At 32.7% G+C, this 16,129-nt stretch overlaps 2 protein-coding genes across 2 annotated transcripts in view; both read right to left on the minus strand.

The window, feature by feature from the left end:
• The window catches only part of LOC113513327 (60S ribosomal protein L36), a 171,770-nt gene that overhangs the window by 140,779 nt on the left and 14,862 nt on the right, over positions 1-16,129 (minus strand). The gene's annotated exons all lie outside the window — the stretch shown is intronic.
• On the minus strand, positions 1,191-14,912 carry LOC113510667 (organic cation transporter protein-like). The gene is made up of 6 exons (XM_026894155.3): positions 14,350-14,912; positions 9,910-10,129; positions 5,889-6,144; positions 4,899-5,555; positions 3,399-3,580; positions 1,191-1,673 (listed from the first exon to the last, which is right to left on the minus strand). Exons 1-6 carry the CDS (start codon positions 14,571-14,573, stop codon positions 1,497-1,499), a joined length of 1,716 nt encoding a protein of 571 aa, XP_026749956.2. The 5' UTR covers positions 14,574-14,912; the 3' UTR covers positions 1,191-1,496.

The following is a 16,129-nucleotide window of genomic DNA, read 5'->3' on the forward strand; positions in this document are numbered from 1 at the left end:
TTTAATTTATAGAGTATTCAAGATGCGAGTATATAAAGTGTGTTACTGACAGGTTTTTATTGCTTTCATAGCAAAATATTGGTCCACAGAATATAATTACATACCAAGTGCGCGTCAAGCACTTAGTGCTTGACTCAAGCATCAGACAAATGCTGTAGACGATCAATCAAGCTTGACTCAAGCCAAAATCAACGTGCTTGATTCAGACCACTTAAGAGCTACGAACCTCTTAAGAAACACAGACGTGTATGAGAGAAAACTTTACCCCATGATTTATTACGACTTTAGTAGTAGTCTTGTTACAGTTAGTGATGTATTCAAGTTGATATATTGAAGTGTTTGGTATTCGAATATATTGGAACTCGATAAAAAAATAATCGAATATTTATTCGGCGTCAGAGGACTCGGATATGTACTTGTTTGAGTATTCGAGTACTTGATTAGATTCGAGTAATAATTATTTTAAAATTTTACTTTTAAAGAAAAAACAATATGAGTTATTTAATAAGTTTTCTTTAATAATTTAAGTATTATCTTATATATAAAAAATCGTGTCACGGTGGTGTATATTTGATAGGTATGAGAATAGATCGTAAAATATATTTTATACCGTTAGGTGATTAGGGTGTCCCTATCTAGAAAAAAATATTTATATGGCAGATTAACGTTTGCCGGGTCAGCTAGTTAATATTAAAAATATGAAAGTGAATTTATTTGTTTGTACCTCATAGCACCTTAACGGCTTAACCAATCACTATGAAACTTGGTACACACGTAGTACTTTTTATCCAGGTCAATGAATATATCCCAGTCACGCGGACGTAATCACGAGTAAAAATTAGTAGAAATAAAAAAAAATATATAATAAAGACATGACTAGTATTTACGCGACAGATAGTGTATCATTTAATTACATTTATAAACATTGAGCATTCGATATACTTAAGTAGCTAGTAGGTATTCGAGTGAGTACTCGAATCGCCTGACCTGGCACTTCACTAGTTACAGTATTGCCCGATGAAAATATATGCGGATGACGTGAGTGCACAACTTTTATGTATCGAGAAATATGTTTTATTTTTATTGTTATAGATATAGTTTTACACCGTAGATAGACATTGTAATAAATTTCATAAAATATTCTGCTTACTAATAAAGTCTAAATGATTTGTATTAAAAAAAAAAACAAATATAATAAAACTCTGAAATATACTTAGACTTTAAATTTCAGTGTCGAATTTAAAGCTAAAATCAGTCAAGAGTGTGTCGTGCCATACTTAGTGCAATGATCCGTAGTCATAAATATAAATGATTTTAAAGATATAAGATTTTTAGCTAAATAAAATAATAATTCTTAGTTTTACTATACTACCTTAAAAATACAAATAAGTGCATAGGAGGATTCACAAAAATTGTAGAATGAATTTTCTATAATCATCGCTTAATAAAAAAAAATATTTGATTTCTTATTAAACTATAAATTATACATTATCACATCAAGTCCATCTTTCACGGTGGTTCACGTTTTTTCTTTTATTTGATAACCATTCTGCTTCCTCTATGGTATCAGGCAAAGGTAAATTAATTGTCTCTGGTAATATAAATACTAGAATACTGGCTGTTAACGCCATACTGCCAAAGCTTATCGCTGGCAGTTGCGCGTAGTAGTAAGCCTGGGAAAAGAAAAAAAAAACCTGTAGCAGTTTCTCGCTTATAAAGATGAAAAAAAAAATGGAGCATACAAAGTAAAAAAATAACGGATTGTGTTCTGAAGAACTTTTCAATATGATACCTACAGGTACCTCTTACCATTGTACCGTTTGCAATTGGCAGGGAATCCGTTCTCACACCTTAGAACCAGAATGGTCATGCACAGTGCGGTTCAGAGGAGCTTCCTCCCGCGAACACTCAGGTTGTAGAATAAGTTTCCTATCAAGGCTTTTCTTGGGGACTACAGCATGGGGTTCTTTAAAAAGAGCGTATTAAGGTTTTTTATCCATAGGCTACGGTAACCCCATTTACCATCAAATGCACCGTATGCTAGTTTGTCACAAAAATAGTATAAAAAAAATACAAATATGGCTTCAATGTCTGTATTCCGTGGTTAAATATAATGTAGCCTAGTTAAAAAATAATGCATTTTATCCCTTTTCGTTTTCAGCGGGATAATCTTTGATATTACTGTGGCACACGCATGAAGAAAAAAAAATTTTACTAGTTTTATGCATTCTGATTATGTTTTTGTTTTGTTTTTAAATTTTTTTGTACATGTATCTTTTTTATCTTTTTTCACTTTGCATTTGTGTCTGTTGCTGTTTGTGTGCTGTAAGTGAATAAATTGTAAATAAATTATTTATCTATCTATCTATATCGAATAAATATCAAATGGACCCTACTATACCTAACATATACTAATTTTTTTATATCACAAAGGTAGCGAACAAACAAACAGCCCATCTGATGGTAAACGGTCACTGTAGCTTATGGACGCCTGCAATTCCAGTGGTGTCAATGTGCGCGTTGCCGACCCTTTGACATTTATTTGACGTGTTTTCTATTTATATGAATTCGAATGCGTCAAAAGTAATCTTGCATGCTGTTACAAGATACTATTAGGGGAATGAAGTACACGTTAGTACAGAAGATAGAAGAAGTAAAACACTACGCCAAGTTATGCAGTTTATGTGGTAATAATAGGTACAAAGAAGATATTATTAATAGGTAATAATATCTTTTTAACGGGAAGAGACTACACGAAGAAGTGATACGTACAAGTATATAGGTAGATAGGTTATTAGATATTATCTTGCTCTCAAGTGAATTTTAATAAACAAAATTCATTTATTTACATTACATGTCTGTTATTAGGTCACAGACCTTTTTTATGCATTTTACTCGTAGAATGGCAAACAAGCTGACGACCCACCTGTGCATACAGTCTCCTTTTGTCTAAATCTCTTTTACATTTATTATTATTATAATAATATTAATTATTATAATAATAACGATCTGTTAACTGTCCACTGCTGAACACAAGCCTTCCCCACAAGGAGAGTATTGCCAGTAGTTGCTACGCTTGGCAGGCTGGTTGGCAACCGCAATTAGGCTTTTACAGATATTTAAGGGGGACGCTGCTGTCCATCCCTCCGCTATAAGCTCAGTCGCCTTTTACGATATTGTAATACCTTGGGAAAGGAAAGGGTGGCCCATTCTATGCCGGAATCTACACGGCGACTCTTAAATATACGTACCAAATTTCTACTCAGTCGATCCAGTAGTTTCGGAATAAATTGGCTTTATCTGACGGACACACAGACACGCGAGTAATCCTACAAGAGTTCCATATTACGGAACTCTAAAAAAGTATATAAACAAACTGATGCTTATTAATTACTTACCAGAAGAGGCGTCTGTGAAGCCAAAGCGGCACCAATTCTTCCTATTGATGAACAAACGGCCAGTAAGGATTGTCTTACACAAGTTGGAAACACTTCTGATACATAAATATAGATGCAGTTATACGACATTGTTATAAAGAATTGAGCACACAAGTAAAAACCCAGTGACCACCATTTTTGATCTGTGTAAAGAGAAATTCAATTATTGAACAAAATGAATGAAGCAATGCAAGAAAAAATTTATGTAACAATAAAAAGCTTTTGTAATTTAGTCATTTCAGCTTATCTCGTAGGGAACTTTACATAGAGATATATTTATAAAGAAACTTAATGATATATAGATAAGAAGTACAAGAAATTATCAGGGACAGACTTTTACAAAAAATCTATACTTTTTTTATATCACAAAGGATAAATACGTCTATACCATCCGTATTTATTTCAGTCGTATGTATTTATTTTTGTTTTATGTTGAAAGGTGGAATTATGTTATTGAAATTGCTGAGTACGGAAATATAACAACTCAGTTCTCAGGAACAACATATGTATGAGAAGTAATATAAGGTTCTTCAAAAGGGGGGTAAAGAGGTTTCTTCAAGGTCGGCAACGCGCGAGTAATGCCTCTGGTATTGCAGGCGTTCATAGGCTACGGTAACCGCTTACGATCAGGTGGGCCGTATGCTTGTTTGCCACCTCAGTGGTATAAAAAAAAAGCGTTACAGTTCAGTCAATGATGTCCATGTTACTAATTTATCTATAGGCGGTAGATACGACGTTCTATCAGATGAATCTTATTAGATCTTATAATAGCTTGGAGGGAAATAGATCGAAAGTGTTATGTCATCATAATCTTTGAGTTTTAAGATGTGACTAATGCTATATCATCATCATCTTCCTACCCTTATCCTAATTATTGTTTGGGGTCGGCGTAATATGTTTTTTAACATATTACAAAAAGATTTAGCTTATAGTTTTACGACCGGCTGCCTGCTTTACGTCAACCCTCTTTGGGAAATGACTAATGCTAAATATGAGATTATTTAAAAAGAGAGCATTAGAAGTCAAACATATACGAACTTGAATAAAAAAAAAAAGTAAAGGATATATCGGTGTAGTAGCAAATCTCGTTTGGAGATATATCTCGAAAAGAGTATATAAAATTATAAATAATATTGAAGATATGATAAAAATGTAATTCATGAATGAGATACTAGAAGGTCAAGCGAAGTACTCATATGAAAGTCAGTTCACACAAGATAAACAAAAAAATGTTTACACAATATTGACATAAATACCTTATTTAACGAAAATATTTATATCAATGTTTGACTGGGTCAGATTATTTTAGGTTAGTATTATAATTTTTATCTTTGCATCGAATGGTTTATATATATATATATATATATAAAATGGTATTTTTCTATTTAAACCAGTATCATGCTGATTAATCAACTAGATGTTCAATATACAGGAATACCTATACATTACACTAAAACTTACCTTTGGAAAAAAAAGATAGGCCGATACAAAAGCAAGCATTTAGGAAATATGATGAGATCAATGTTTTCTTTCTTCCAAATTTATCCAACACTAGCAGGCATACAATGTTAGCAGGTATCTCTACAATTCCTATTAGTATAAAATTAATATATTTATTTCCAGCTAATGAAACTGAATTAATTGTAAGTCCACAATACACAAATGTAGATGTTACCCACAGAAATGAACATATGGCAACTCTTTTTCTCATTACATTAGATTTTACCACTTGCATTAAAGACGAGGATTCCTTAATTCTTTCACTTCTATGTGTTTCACTTGCTTTTGTTGTATCGTGATATGCTGTTACCTTGTTAAGTTCATATAATGGTGCTAAAAGTTCCTCAGATAAAACTACTTTGTTCATTTTAGCGGCTTTATGCAGTATATTAACGGCTTTCTCATTTTTGCCTTTGTTAAGAAACCATCGAACACTTTCGTTTAGAATCCAGAGGTATGAGAATATTAGTAGCGCCGGCGTGTAAATCACTTGTAGTAAGTGTCGCCAGTTCTGCAACCACCAGGCCAGGCCTGATAGGGTCATCAAACCAAAAACGTGTATTAAATTTATTAGAGTATTTCCAAATACTCTGCCTTTGGGTCCTACCAGTTCCATAGCTGAAACAACAAATACGAACACCTTATTTAAAACTTTCTTTTCTTAATTTATTTAAATTAATTTCAAAGACTTGATTTCATTTATAAATCACATAAACTCTGCACAAAATGGTTTTTTACACTTTTCAATCGTCTTCTGTTGAAGACGGTTGAAGAATGTTGTGGTTGAAGGAGGAAAGAAGAAATTTGAATTTATAAATTACAGAGTTACAGTTGTAAAGTTTCTAAATTACAAAGAAAAATATAAAGGTTTAGAAAGTAAACGATGTTACAGGCAAGACAAGCAGCGAGTAGTTACTACTATAGTAGTTATTAGTATATAATGAAACTTACCAAAAACAAAGGCTGTACTGTAGGCTCCAGCCCCTAGAACTGCTTCTAGAAACTCAAACGCCAACAGCATCTCGTAGTTCACGGAAAATGATCTGATCAGTCCCATTATGCCATTGCAAAGAGACACCACCGATAATGCCAACTTTCTTCCGTACCTATCTGACACAACTCCAGTCAGAGGCAACGAGATAATTAGGGCGGCATTGTGTACTGTTCCAAGTAAAGTCCTTTTCCAATCCTGGCAACCTAAATCGAACTATAATTATTGTTAAAACTGTGTATAGCGTATATCATAGTTAAGATCGACTTATTTAATTAGTATAAATCAGCAGATCTATAGTAGGTTTATCACTACGCTATCTGTTGATGATGTTTGAGAATGAATGTAGATTACTTGACTCATTGTGACAAATTCAACAAGAATTAACCGCGATGGTTTTCACGTTAATCGGAGACGTTAATTCTAACAATGGGCCTTTTATTGCCCAAAAATTATTATCCTATCCTACAAATCCTACTTAGTATTTACGAGTGTGTTATCAATGTAAAAGCATATAAAACAGTTTGTACTTTTAATCATGTATAGTAGTAATGATTTGATATGTTGAAAGAATGTTAAATAAATTAGGTTAAGTTTATTATTAAACTTTGTATTGTTTAATAGATTGAACAAATTAATTTTCCAAACATTGGCTTTATGATATTTATTTAGGATGGTAATATGATTATCAATAAAATTGTAAATACAATTGGGGAGAGAACAGATTGATCAATTAACCTCAAATTTCGAACTTTTCATACGTATTACAAATTATATTATACGTAAATTAAGTAGTTTTATTGATATTCATGACCGCGGAAGGCAACTTCCGACAGTTGTGGGTTCGATGCCAGTAAAATATAAATAAATCTCTGTAATCACGTGTACATATTACGGTATACTGTTTGTATTGGATGTTCGGTACGAACGTTTTCTATGTATTTTATTGATGTATTTAACAAAAATCCTACATTGTACAGTGTACTTATATAGCAAGCATACCTCAATTTGAGAGTTTATATCGCTGTGATATGATGGTCTATTTATTTTATCTTTATTAGGTATTAATATAAAAGTATGAATTTTTATATCTATATTAAATATATTATAGTATTACTAGATATAGTTATTTTTATTTTGTGGTTTTATTGAAGGATTGTAAAGAAATTTTTATCTTATTTATTTTGTTTGACATACTGGTATAATATTATTTAGAATTGGGCAGCGGAATGTTTTGAATAAATTAGGTCTAATGTAGAACAAGATAATATATCTAAATTATTAATATATAATATATTAAATTATGCTTGTAATTGTTTGTATCTATAATAAGTTTACTATTGTAATCTTTTGGAGGAAACAATAAAGAGCATCTATCTAAATATTTTTGTAGACATTTATTTTACTGTACTCGAACTCAAATGAAAATTCTTAAATGATAAGTTAAAAATATTTAACACGTAATATAAAGATCGCAATGTTTATCGATAAGTTATGAGCTTTATGGAACAAAGTTCATAAGTTATCAATATTTTCTTAGGTGTCAGATTACGGTTGAATGCGAGAGCGAACCCCTGGCCCTGGCATTGCGACGAAAAGGCGGAACGTAAGAATCTCAGTACCCGTATGTACTGCAAATTTAATTTAAAAATCTGATGTATTTTTATCTTGAAATCAGCTAGAAATGATACTCCATCTAGAAGAGATCTATTTTTTTTTTACACAACTTAGAATGGCAAACAAGCTGTCGGCCCATCTGATGGATAGTGGTTACCGTCGCCTATAGACATGAGCAGTACCATGAACATAACAGAGTATACTGTTTCGCCCATGACACCCTCCATGCGTTGCCATTCCTGAGGATTCAGATGTTATTCCTCTGTACCCTTTAAATTCACGCCATATCCCACCTTTCAAACCGAAACACAGCCATGCAAACACAACTGCTTCACGGTAGAAACACGAATGGGACAGAGGTACCCAAGCAATCGACTTTTGTACAAAGTCTCTTTCTGGTGGTCCGTATTCCAAATGAATACGGACGAAGTTATGCGCAAAAATAAAAAATAAAAAAATATTAATATCTCTCGTTGGGCAATAAGAACATGTAAGCCATTTAGCCCAGCCATTAGTCTTGTCTATATAGCCTATTATCTATATGAGTGACAATTCAAATACATAATTAGGGCTATCGAGATAACTAAGTTTTATGAACGTATCATCTCAGACAAATTTGTCTTAAGATAAAGAAATATACGAAAGTTGTAAAGTTTTCCATGTTTAACCGTTTTATCATTTTATACATTTATTGAAATGAAACATTAATTAACACTATTCTTGTTAGATAAGCTATAAAAAATTATCTAATTCAATAAACTCCATCCGATCCAGTTTATTTATTTATTTATTTATTACATCCACTGGGTGAGCCTTACAGTCTTCCAATACACCCACCCAGGAAAGCATGAATACAACAACATATAAAAAAAATTATATTTAAAAACTCTCATTTATCACGAATGGAAGGCATATTAAAAGATTTGCTTCAGAATGAAGATAAATATTTATTAACTTATTAATGTAGTTTTTTTTTAGCGAAATACTCTTATTAAAAGCGTCTCGATAGTTTAGTAAATTGCATTTATATTTTTATGTTCATTTAATTTTTATAAAGAATAGATTGAAAACAATGAAACTATTCTAATAAACTATTTGTATTTTGTATTAGAGAGATAGATAAATATTTTTGTTTATTGTGTTTGGATACAGAATTAAATAAAATTTAAAATATGACACTTGTGTGTTATTATTCTTGTATTTTCTTAAAGTCGGCAACGTGACAATCCTAGTGTTGCAGGCGTCCATATGCTATAGTGACCTATTAGCATCAGACGAGTTGTATACTTGTTAGGCACCCTTGAGGTATAAAAAAAAATACTGTCGTATTCGATTCATCTAATTATTATTATGGAAATGATGGCTACATTTAATTCATTATCATATTTGTGAAATTATTATTTGTATTCATCATGATATCACCTGTGAAAAATTATAACAGTGATTTTGGCTCTCAATGTCTTAACATCGCACTGCTACTACATAGTATATATAATATATGATAGAATTTTCGTGCCTCCGATCAAATGGTTTATAACTACTTCTCTCCATTCAAAGGTTGCCTGGAAGAGATCGATAAGGCCGCCCATTGTTTTCTCACTGTGATTATTTTTTGTATCTATAATAAGTGTACTATTGTAATCTTTTGAAGAAAAAAATAATAAGTATTTATTTAACTATATATTGAATATTATTATGATATATTGTATTGAAAGTAACATGAAATATGATTTTTATGATAAGAACAAGGGAATAGAGACTTTAATGCAATGTAATAAAGTGTATATTCGCCGTCAGCTGCGATTTCATTTCACTGCAAATCGAGTTCAGTCGATGACTCATGAAGAAATGAAGAGATGAACTCTGTAACTATCTATGATTTCATTTAGAATAATTTGTGAAGCTACGTAGCTGGCGTGTAGACTTCACATCTTACATGTAACTTATTTCAAGCTTGATATTTTTTTTCTACAACTTAGAATGGCAAACAAGCAGACGGCCCTCCTGATGGAAAGTGGTAACGGTCGCCTATAGACACGAGCAGTACCATGGACATAACATAGTATACAGTTTCCCCCATGATACCTCCCATGCGTTGCCATTCCTGAGGACTTAGGTGCTATTTCTCTGTACCCTATAAATTCAAATTATGCAGCCACAAAACAGCCACACATAGTTATTGGTAGAAACACATATGGAACAGAGGCAGTCGTTTGTAAGTTGACTTTTGTACAAAGTCCTTAACTTGTCATTCAATTATAGTTCAGCGTTAATTGCTCAGTATTTCTTATAAGATACTAACAATAAAATTAAATTTCAACGAATGATATGACAACATTGTTGAAAATAATTTCGTCTACTTACATCTTTCACGACCGAATCTTCGTCGCTATAAATGTACGAGGAGCACTCTTCTGTTCTCGAGGCATCGAATACACTGTCCGTACACGTCGCGTTACTCCACGTTACATTGTCACGTAATGGGTATCTTTCGCATTTCGAATATTCATCCTTCACTTTCGGTATCGCATATGTTAACCATGAACTGTTATTTTCTGTATTTTCACAATTGTTAATTTGACATCTGAAATATAAAAAAAAGATTTTGATTAGATAATTACTACTTATAATTAAACTTTAGTAGAGGGAGACTTTGTACAAAAATTTTTTGGTTGGGCACCTATGTCACATTTGTGTGAATTTTCAGGGTACAAAAGAATACACCTTTGTCTTTAGAAATGGCAACGCATGGGGTGTATCATGGGCGAAACAGTATACACTGTTATATTCATGATACTGCTCATATCTATAGACGACGGTTACGACTTTCCATCAGGTGGGCCGCCAGCTTGTTTGCCATTCTAAGTTGCATAAAAAAATGTTAATACGGACGGATCTTCAGAGTTGAACTGCTGAACGTAACGTCGCCAATAAGAGTCGTTTTGCCAGTAGTCGCCAGTAATGTTTAAGTTTACAATTTTATTATTGCTATAGGTACAGTGTATCAGTTCTTGTTCGCAGGCTTATAGCGTCGTTGTGTAGACGCAGAGGTATTATAATGCCTTTAGTCTCTAACTATGCAGATCCACTCTACACAGCACGTGTCATGTTTGATACGCCAAAGCAACGTGACTAGAGCCGAGACAAAGGCTTCAAATGCTGACTTTATACTGTATAAGACATTGCCTGTATGCAGGCAATAGTATTTTGATTATTCAAAAATATATTTGATTAGTTATTGAACTTACCAGAGGGAGACTTTGTACAAAAGTCAATTGCTTGTGTACCTCTGTCCCATTCGTATTTCAACCGTGAAGCAGTTGTGTTTTCATGGCTGTGTTTCGGTTTGAAGGGGGGGATATGGCGTGAATTTACTGGGCACAGAGGAATAACATCTCAGTCCTCAGGAATGGCAACACATGGGGGGTATCGTGGGCGAAACAGTATACTCTGTTATGTCCATTGTACTGCTCATGTCTATAGGCGACGGTTACTATTTTCCATCAGGTGGGCCGTCAGCTTGTTTATCATTCTAAGTTGTATAAAAAAAAAAAACTTGTCCTTTTTCTTTCTTTTTCACAGAAACACATAGCCTGATCTTTAAATTACCCTTTATAACGAAGAACCAGGCAACAGATATCTAAAGGTATATCAACATTCGAAAAAATTCAGACAAGTTTATTATCTATATTGTTCCAACCGGAAATCGAATTTGAAATTTCATTATTCTATCATAATACCATGATACAATTATATGTACAACTGCACCATAATAAGATTATTAATCGATGACGTTAAAAAAGAAATGATATTAGTTTACAGTCTTAGTCTGTGTCTATATATGTCTTAGCTTCTAAATTAACGAGCTGATTTTAGCACGAATAAATTTATTGAAAGTTGGATTTAATCGAGGCGACGAAATGTTATATTTTGTTAAAATTTATATTCGTCCGCAATCGGTAGTTGGGATCAATATAGGGTAGAATATTGCAGTTCGATAATCAAGAATGTAGGTTATTCGGATTATGTGGCGCCATCTCGTGATTTTTTAATGATAATATTACGAAGAATTTGCAGTGACAATCAATTTTTAAATGATTTAATTTTAAATACATTTTTAAAAATAGAGGAATTTAGGGTACGATTCGATCTTAGAATTTCGGATCACTGACACGCCCTATCTACAGATTATCAGAATCTTAAACTAATATTTTATTATGTACTTATTCCGGTTGTTTGCTTTAAATAGTGCACAGCGTTCCCAATTTCTGTTTCCTTCTACTGAATAGGTGTCTTTGCACCTATCTTAAAAGGCGACAAAGAGAACTAAAGGAAATCGAGGAATGGATCATTAATGATAATATTAATGATGCGTTATTTCCCTTCTTTTCCCTTGGGTGTTTAAACTACTAAAGGAAAAGGGATGGACAGCAACCTCCCTTTTAAACTACCAAAGATTACCAACACGCTTGACAAGCGTGGCAATTACTGACAAAACTCTTCTTATGGGAAAGGCCTATGTTCAGCAGTGGACAGTTAACGGCTGATATAATAATAATATCTTTTTAAGAAGAATTCCACGTGGTATCTTCTATAAACAGCCGAAGGTAAATCTCGGTCAATTTGTGGTGATAAACCAAATGGCATGTATCATCATTATCGCTTATTATCCTTCACTGATAATCCGTCAGCGCACAAATACTACATGCGAGGTTATTACTCCATTGACTTTAAAAAAAAACCCCATCCGTAAGAAAATTTTCACAGAGATGAGTATTAGGTAACTTTACCACACTCGCCATGTTGCTTGTCCTAATTTCTGCTTTAAATTTTCTTTCTCTTGCACTGTTTCATATACAGTATCTATAGTTTTTTTAACCATATGGCCCCGGCATAGAATAGGCCACCCCTTCCTTTCCCGTGGGTGTCGTAAAAGTCGACTAAAAGTGGGCGAGGAATGGGCAGCAGTGTCTCTTTTAAAACATCTCTAAAGCCTAACTGCGGTTGCTAATCGGTAGCAACTACTGGAAAAACTTCCCCAAGGGGAGGCTTACATTCAGCAGTGGACAAATAAAGGCGGATATGATGATGATGATGATGTGAGATGGACTGAAGAATGAATGAACCCGTAGGATATATGTATATATGTACAATATATATCACAATCGGTTCTCCTCTTACAATGTATTAGAGATAGAATGGCATGTTGACTAATTTTATTCTGACTCCGTCATCGTACGACTTCTTTCGTTTTTTTTTATACAACTTAGAATGGCTAACAAGCTGACGGTCCACCTGATGGAAAGCGGTAACCGTCGCCTATAGACATGAGCAGTACAATGGACATAACAGAGTATACTGTTTCACCAATGATACCCCCCATACGTTGCCATTCCTGGGGACTCAGGTGTTATTCCTCTATACCCAGTAAATTCACGCCATATCCCACCCTTCAAACCGAAACACAGTCATGCAAACACAACTGCTTCACGGTTGAAACACGAATGGGACAGAGGTACACAAGCAATCGACTTTTGTACAAAGTCTCCCTCTGGTAAGCTGTATGGATGGAAAATTTTAAAATAAATACGATTTATAAAACTAGATCATACATTAAGTACGAAGCAGCTGTGTATGATCATTGTACTCAATATAGTGAACTAATCGGATGATGTTTATTTAAATTAATATTATAGAGAAGAAATATTTGATTGTTTGTTTATAATGAATAAACTCAAAAACTCCTTTACCGATAACTAAATTGTGTTCCACTAAAAAAAATCAACTTCGATTATATATAATATTATATTTCTTTATTAACCAATGTAACAATTTTCGTCACACAATGGCAAGTCAATATTTACATTATAATTTTGAAATTAATAAAATAAATAATAATAACATTTGAATTCTTCTTTTCTTTTCATTTAAGAGTTTCCTCTTGTCGGTACAAATAATTCATGCATCTTTCTCCAGCCAGCTAATTATAAAATAAAAAATAATTATAAAATAAAAATTGTGGTGAAACTATTTAATTTTAAAACTAAACTACTAAAAGGATTTTAATGAAAATTCTATATAACAATCTGTAAGTATATCCCTTTAGATAAAAAAAGGATTTTCCAAATTAGTTTACATTTGAGGGAGTGCTCAGGTAATAAATATAAAGAGTAAAATTAAATCGAAAATCTCGTCCTTTTTCAAGTCTGTTAATAAGAAGTTACAATGTCAGCGAGTACTGTAGGCTATATATTACTATATATTATTTTTGAAAATTCTATCCACACTCACAAGCCGGAGAGGAATCGTTAGTAGTATATGATGCAAAAATTTTAGGAAAATCATCAAAACAATTATTGTGATTTCATATATTTATAGTTTGAATTCTTGTTTATGTCAATATTATATTAAATAAATAAATATTACCATATGTATCACGTATAGCGTTGAAGCAATGAGATATTTTATATATACATATAAGAATAGATATTTTAGCAGCTGTTTTCTTCTGTTTAACCTACGTGAAGATATATAAATAAACATATTAAACAAAATGTATATATATGTAGCTAACAGCTATCCCCTACAGGTAAACGCAGTGTATGACTACCCCCCACTAGATGGAGTGACGACCTCCAATGCATTGCAAGGTGTCAGTGGATGCAGGTGGCTCAGGACCGTTCTTTATGGCAGTCTATGTGGGAGGCCTATGTTCAGAAGTGTATAGACAACGGCTGATACGATGATAATGATGATGACATATATAGCTGTGTAATTTAAAACTAAATACATACATAAACATACCTGTAACTTATATCTGGAGCTTCGAAAACGTAGACAAATCCATACATTCCCGCCAAAAAGACGGGGAACAAAAGAAATGCGTAGTTCAATATATTGTATTTACCAAAATCACCCAATTCTTCCAAAATCAAATCCAAACTGACAACTGAACGTTGCTTAGGCATTTTGTACAAAAATAAATAATTAAAAATCACTTGAGGATACACCACTTGCTTAAGTACCATTTAAGTTCATTATTTTTATTTAAAAATATTATAAATGTGCTCATGAAACCAGTGAAGTACTTCGAAGCCACATTTGCACTGTTGTGAACACGCGAATTTATAAATATTACGCGACGTACATATGTAGCATTTATTATACTGTATAAAATAATAAACACTGATATATTTATAAACGTACGAACTACAGCTGTTTATGAGTTAAAATATATAAAACTTAAAACATTATCAGTGAAGTTTAACGACAACTGAATGGTTGTGGTCGAGGGATACGATATTACTAAGTTGCCTGCAACGAAACGAGATAAAAATATCAATGCATAGTGGTGAGATGGCAAGCGTAAGAGTCGATTTTATATTTATACTCTTTGAGTATATATCCATTTATATTGTTTAAAACCGTTATCTGTCTTCCGTTCCTGTAAATAATATAGGAAATAGAGATGTTTGAATGAGCAAAACTGCTTTACTTTTTAAATTATGTACTTGGAGATAGATGTGACTTATGTTGTTATCTTAGTAAAATGATTTATAGATTTAATTATTCGATTTCAGACATTACCTACCTCTCTATTGAAACAAAATAATTTACGTAGTAAATAAGTAAAATAATTTTTATAAGCCAGACGGTAGTTTTAGATAATGTATTTATCGATGACATACACTTTGTGTTCTTTCGTCATTGGGTTTTAGTTCGGACATGATGGAAAGTCTAATAGTTAATCCTAATATATTCATATCATACATACATACCTGTCACACCTTTCTCCCATTAGGGTAGACAGAAATAATGGAACGCCAAATGCTTCGATTCAAACAGATTTCTTTCATTTCTTCTACATTCATCAATCTTTTTATACACGCTCGCAGGTTATGGGTACTTTTAATTCATTCATATCAATTTGCAACTAATCAATTGATAAGTAAGTATAAGCATAATTCATCATTCTATCACCGTATATCCAAAGAACTGGAATTTATTCATATTTTCATCATCTGGTCGTACATTGCGCTCATTTCTTCCTTTACTAGTATAATATTATATTATGTGTGCTAGTGCGTAGAATAGGCTCGTTTTCGAGGCTTTTTCCATACGATACAATATAAAGGCTGAGAACATTAGTAATTTTATTTATATAATAGGAAAGGGATTATTAATAATGGGATCAATTAGCCCAATAACTACCAATACTATCAGGTCGACATTCACGCGGTTACTTCTGGATAACACCGTGGTTATTTCTAGTTGAATTGGTCAGGATGGGCTAACTATTCTGTTTCCATCTGCATATGCTATCTCTTTACTGGTGAGCTGCCAGTATATACCGATAGTGCAGGTAGGGTTACCATTCCATTATCACTTATTAAAAAAAAACCCTTGTATTGTAAGTGTTGAAGCGAGGGTAGTTACTATTCATATGGCGAACAATTTGTTTATTTGTTATAAGTTACAATAACAGTTTGCAAACAGAAATGAACCATTAAATAGAAAACAATACAAAAATTTATCAATACGCAGTTTGCCAACCTTACATTGTAAACATCATTTAACACTGAGT

This window comes from Galleria mellonella, unplaced genomic scaffold, assembly GCF_026898425.1.
Source record: "Galleria mellonella isolate WM207_F2 unplaced genomic scaffold, CSIRO_AGI_GalMel_v1 utg905, whole genome shotgun sequence".
Lineage (NCBI taxonomy): Eukaryota > Metazoa > Arthropoda > Insecta > Lepidoptera > Pyralidae > Galleria > Galleria mellonella.

Bases quoted from the DNA above. Each gene is read 5' to 3' on its own strand.
- LOC113510667 (XM_026894155.3), bottom strand. From the start codon at position 14,573: ATGGTACTTAAGCAAGTGGTGTATCCTCAAGTGATTTTTAATTATTTA. The intron at 6,145-9,909 runs GTAAGTAGACGA...CAATAATTATAG, and splicing joins AAGATTCGGTCGTGAAAGAT to TTCGATTTAGGTTGCCAGGA. The intron at 5,556-5,888 runs GTAAGTTTCATT...TTGTTGTTTCAG, and splicing joins CAGTACAGCCTTTGTTTTTG to CTATGGAACTGGTAGGACCC.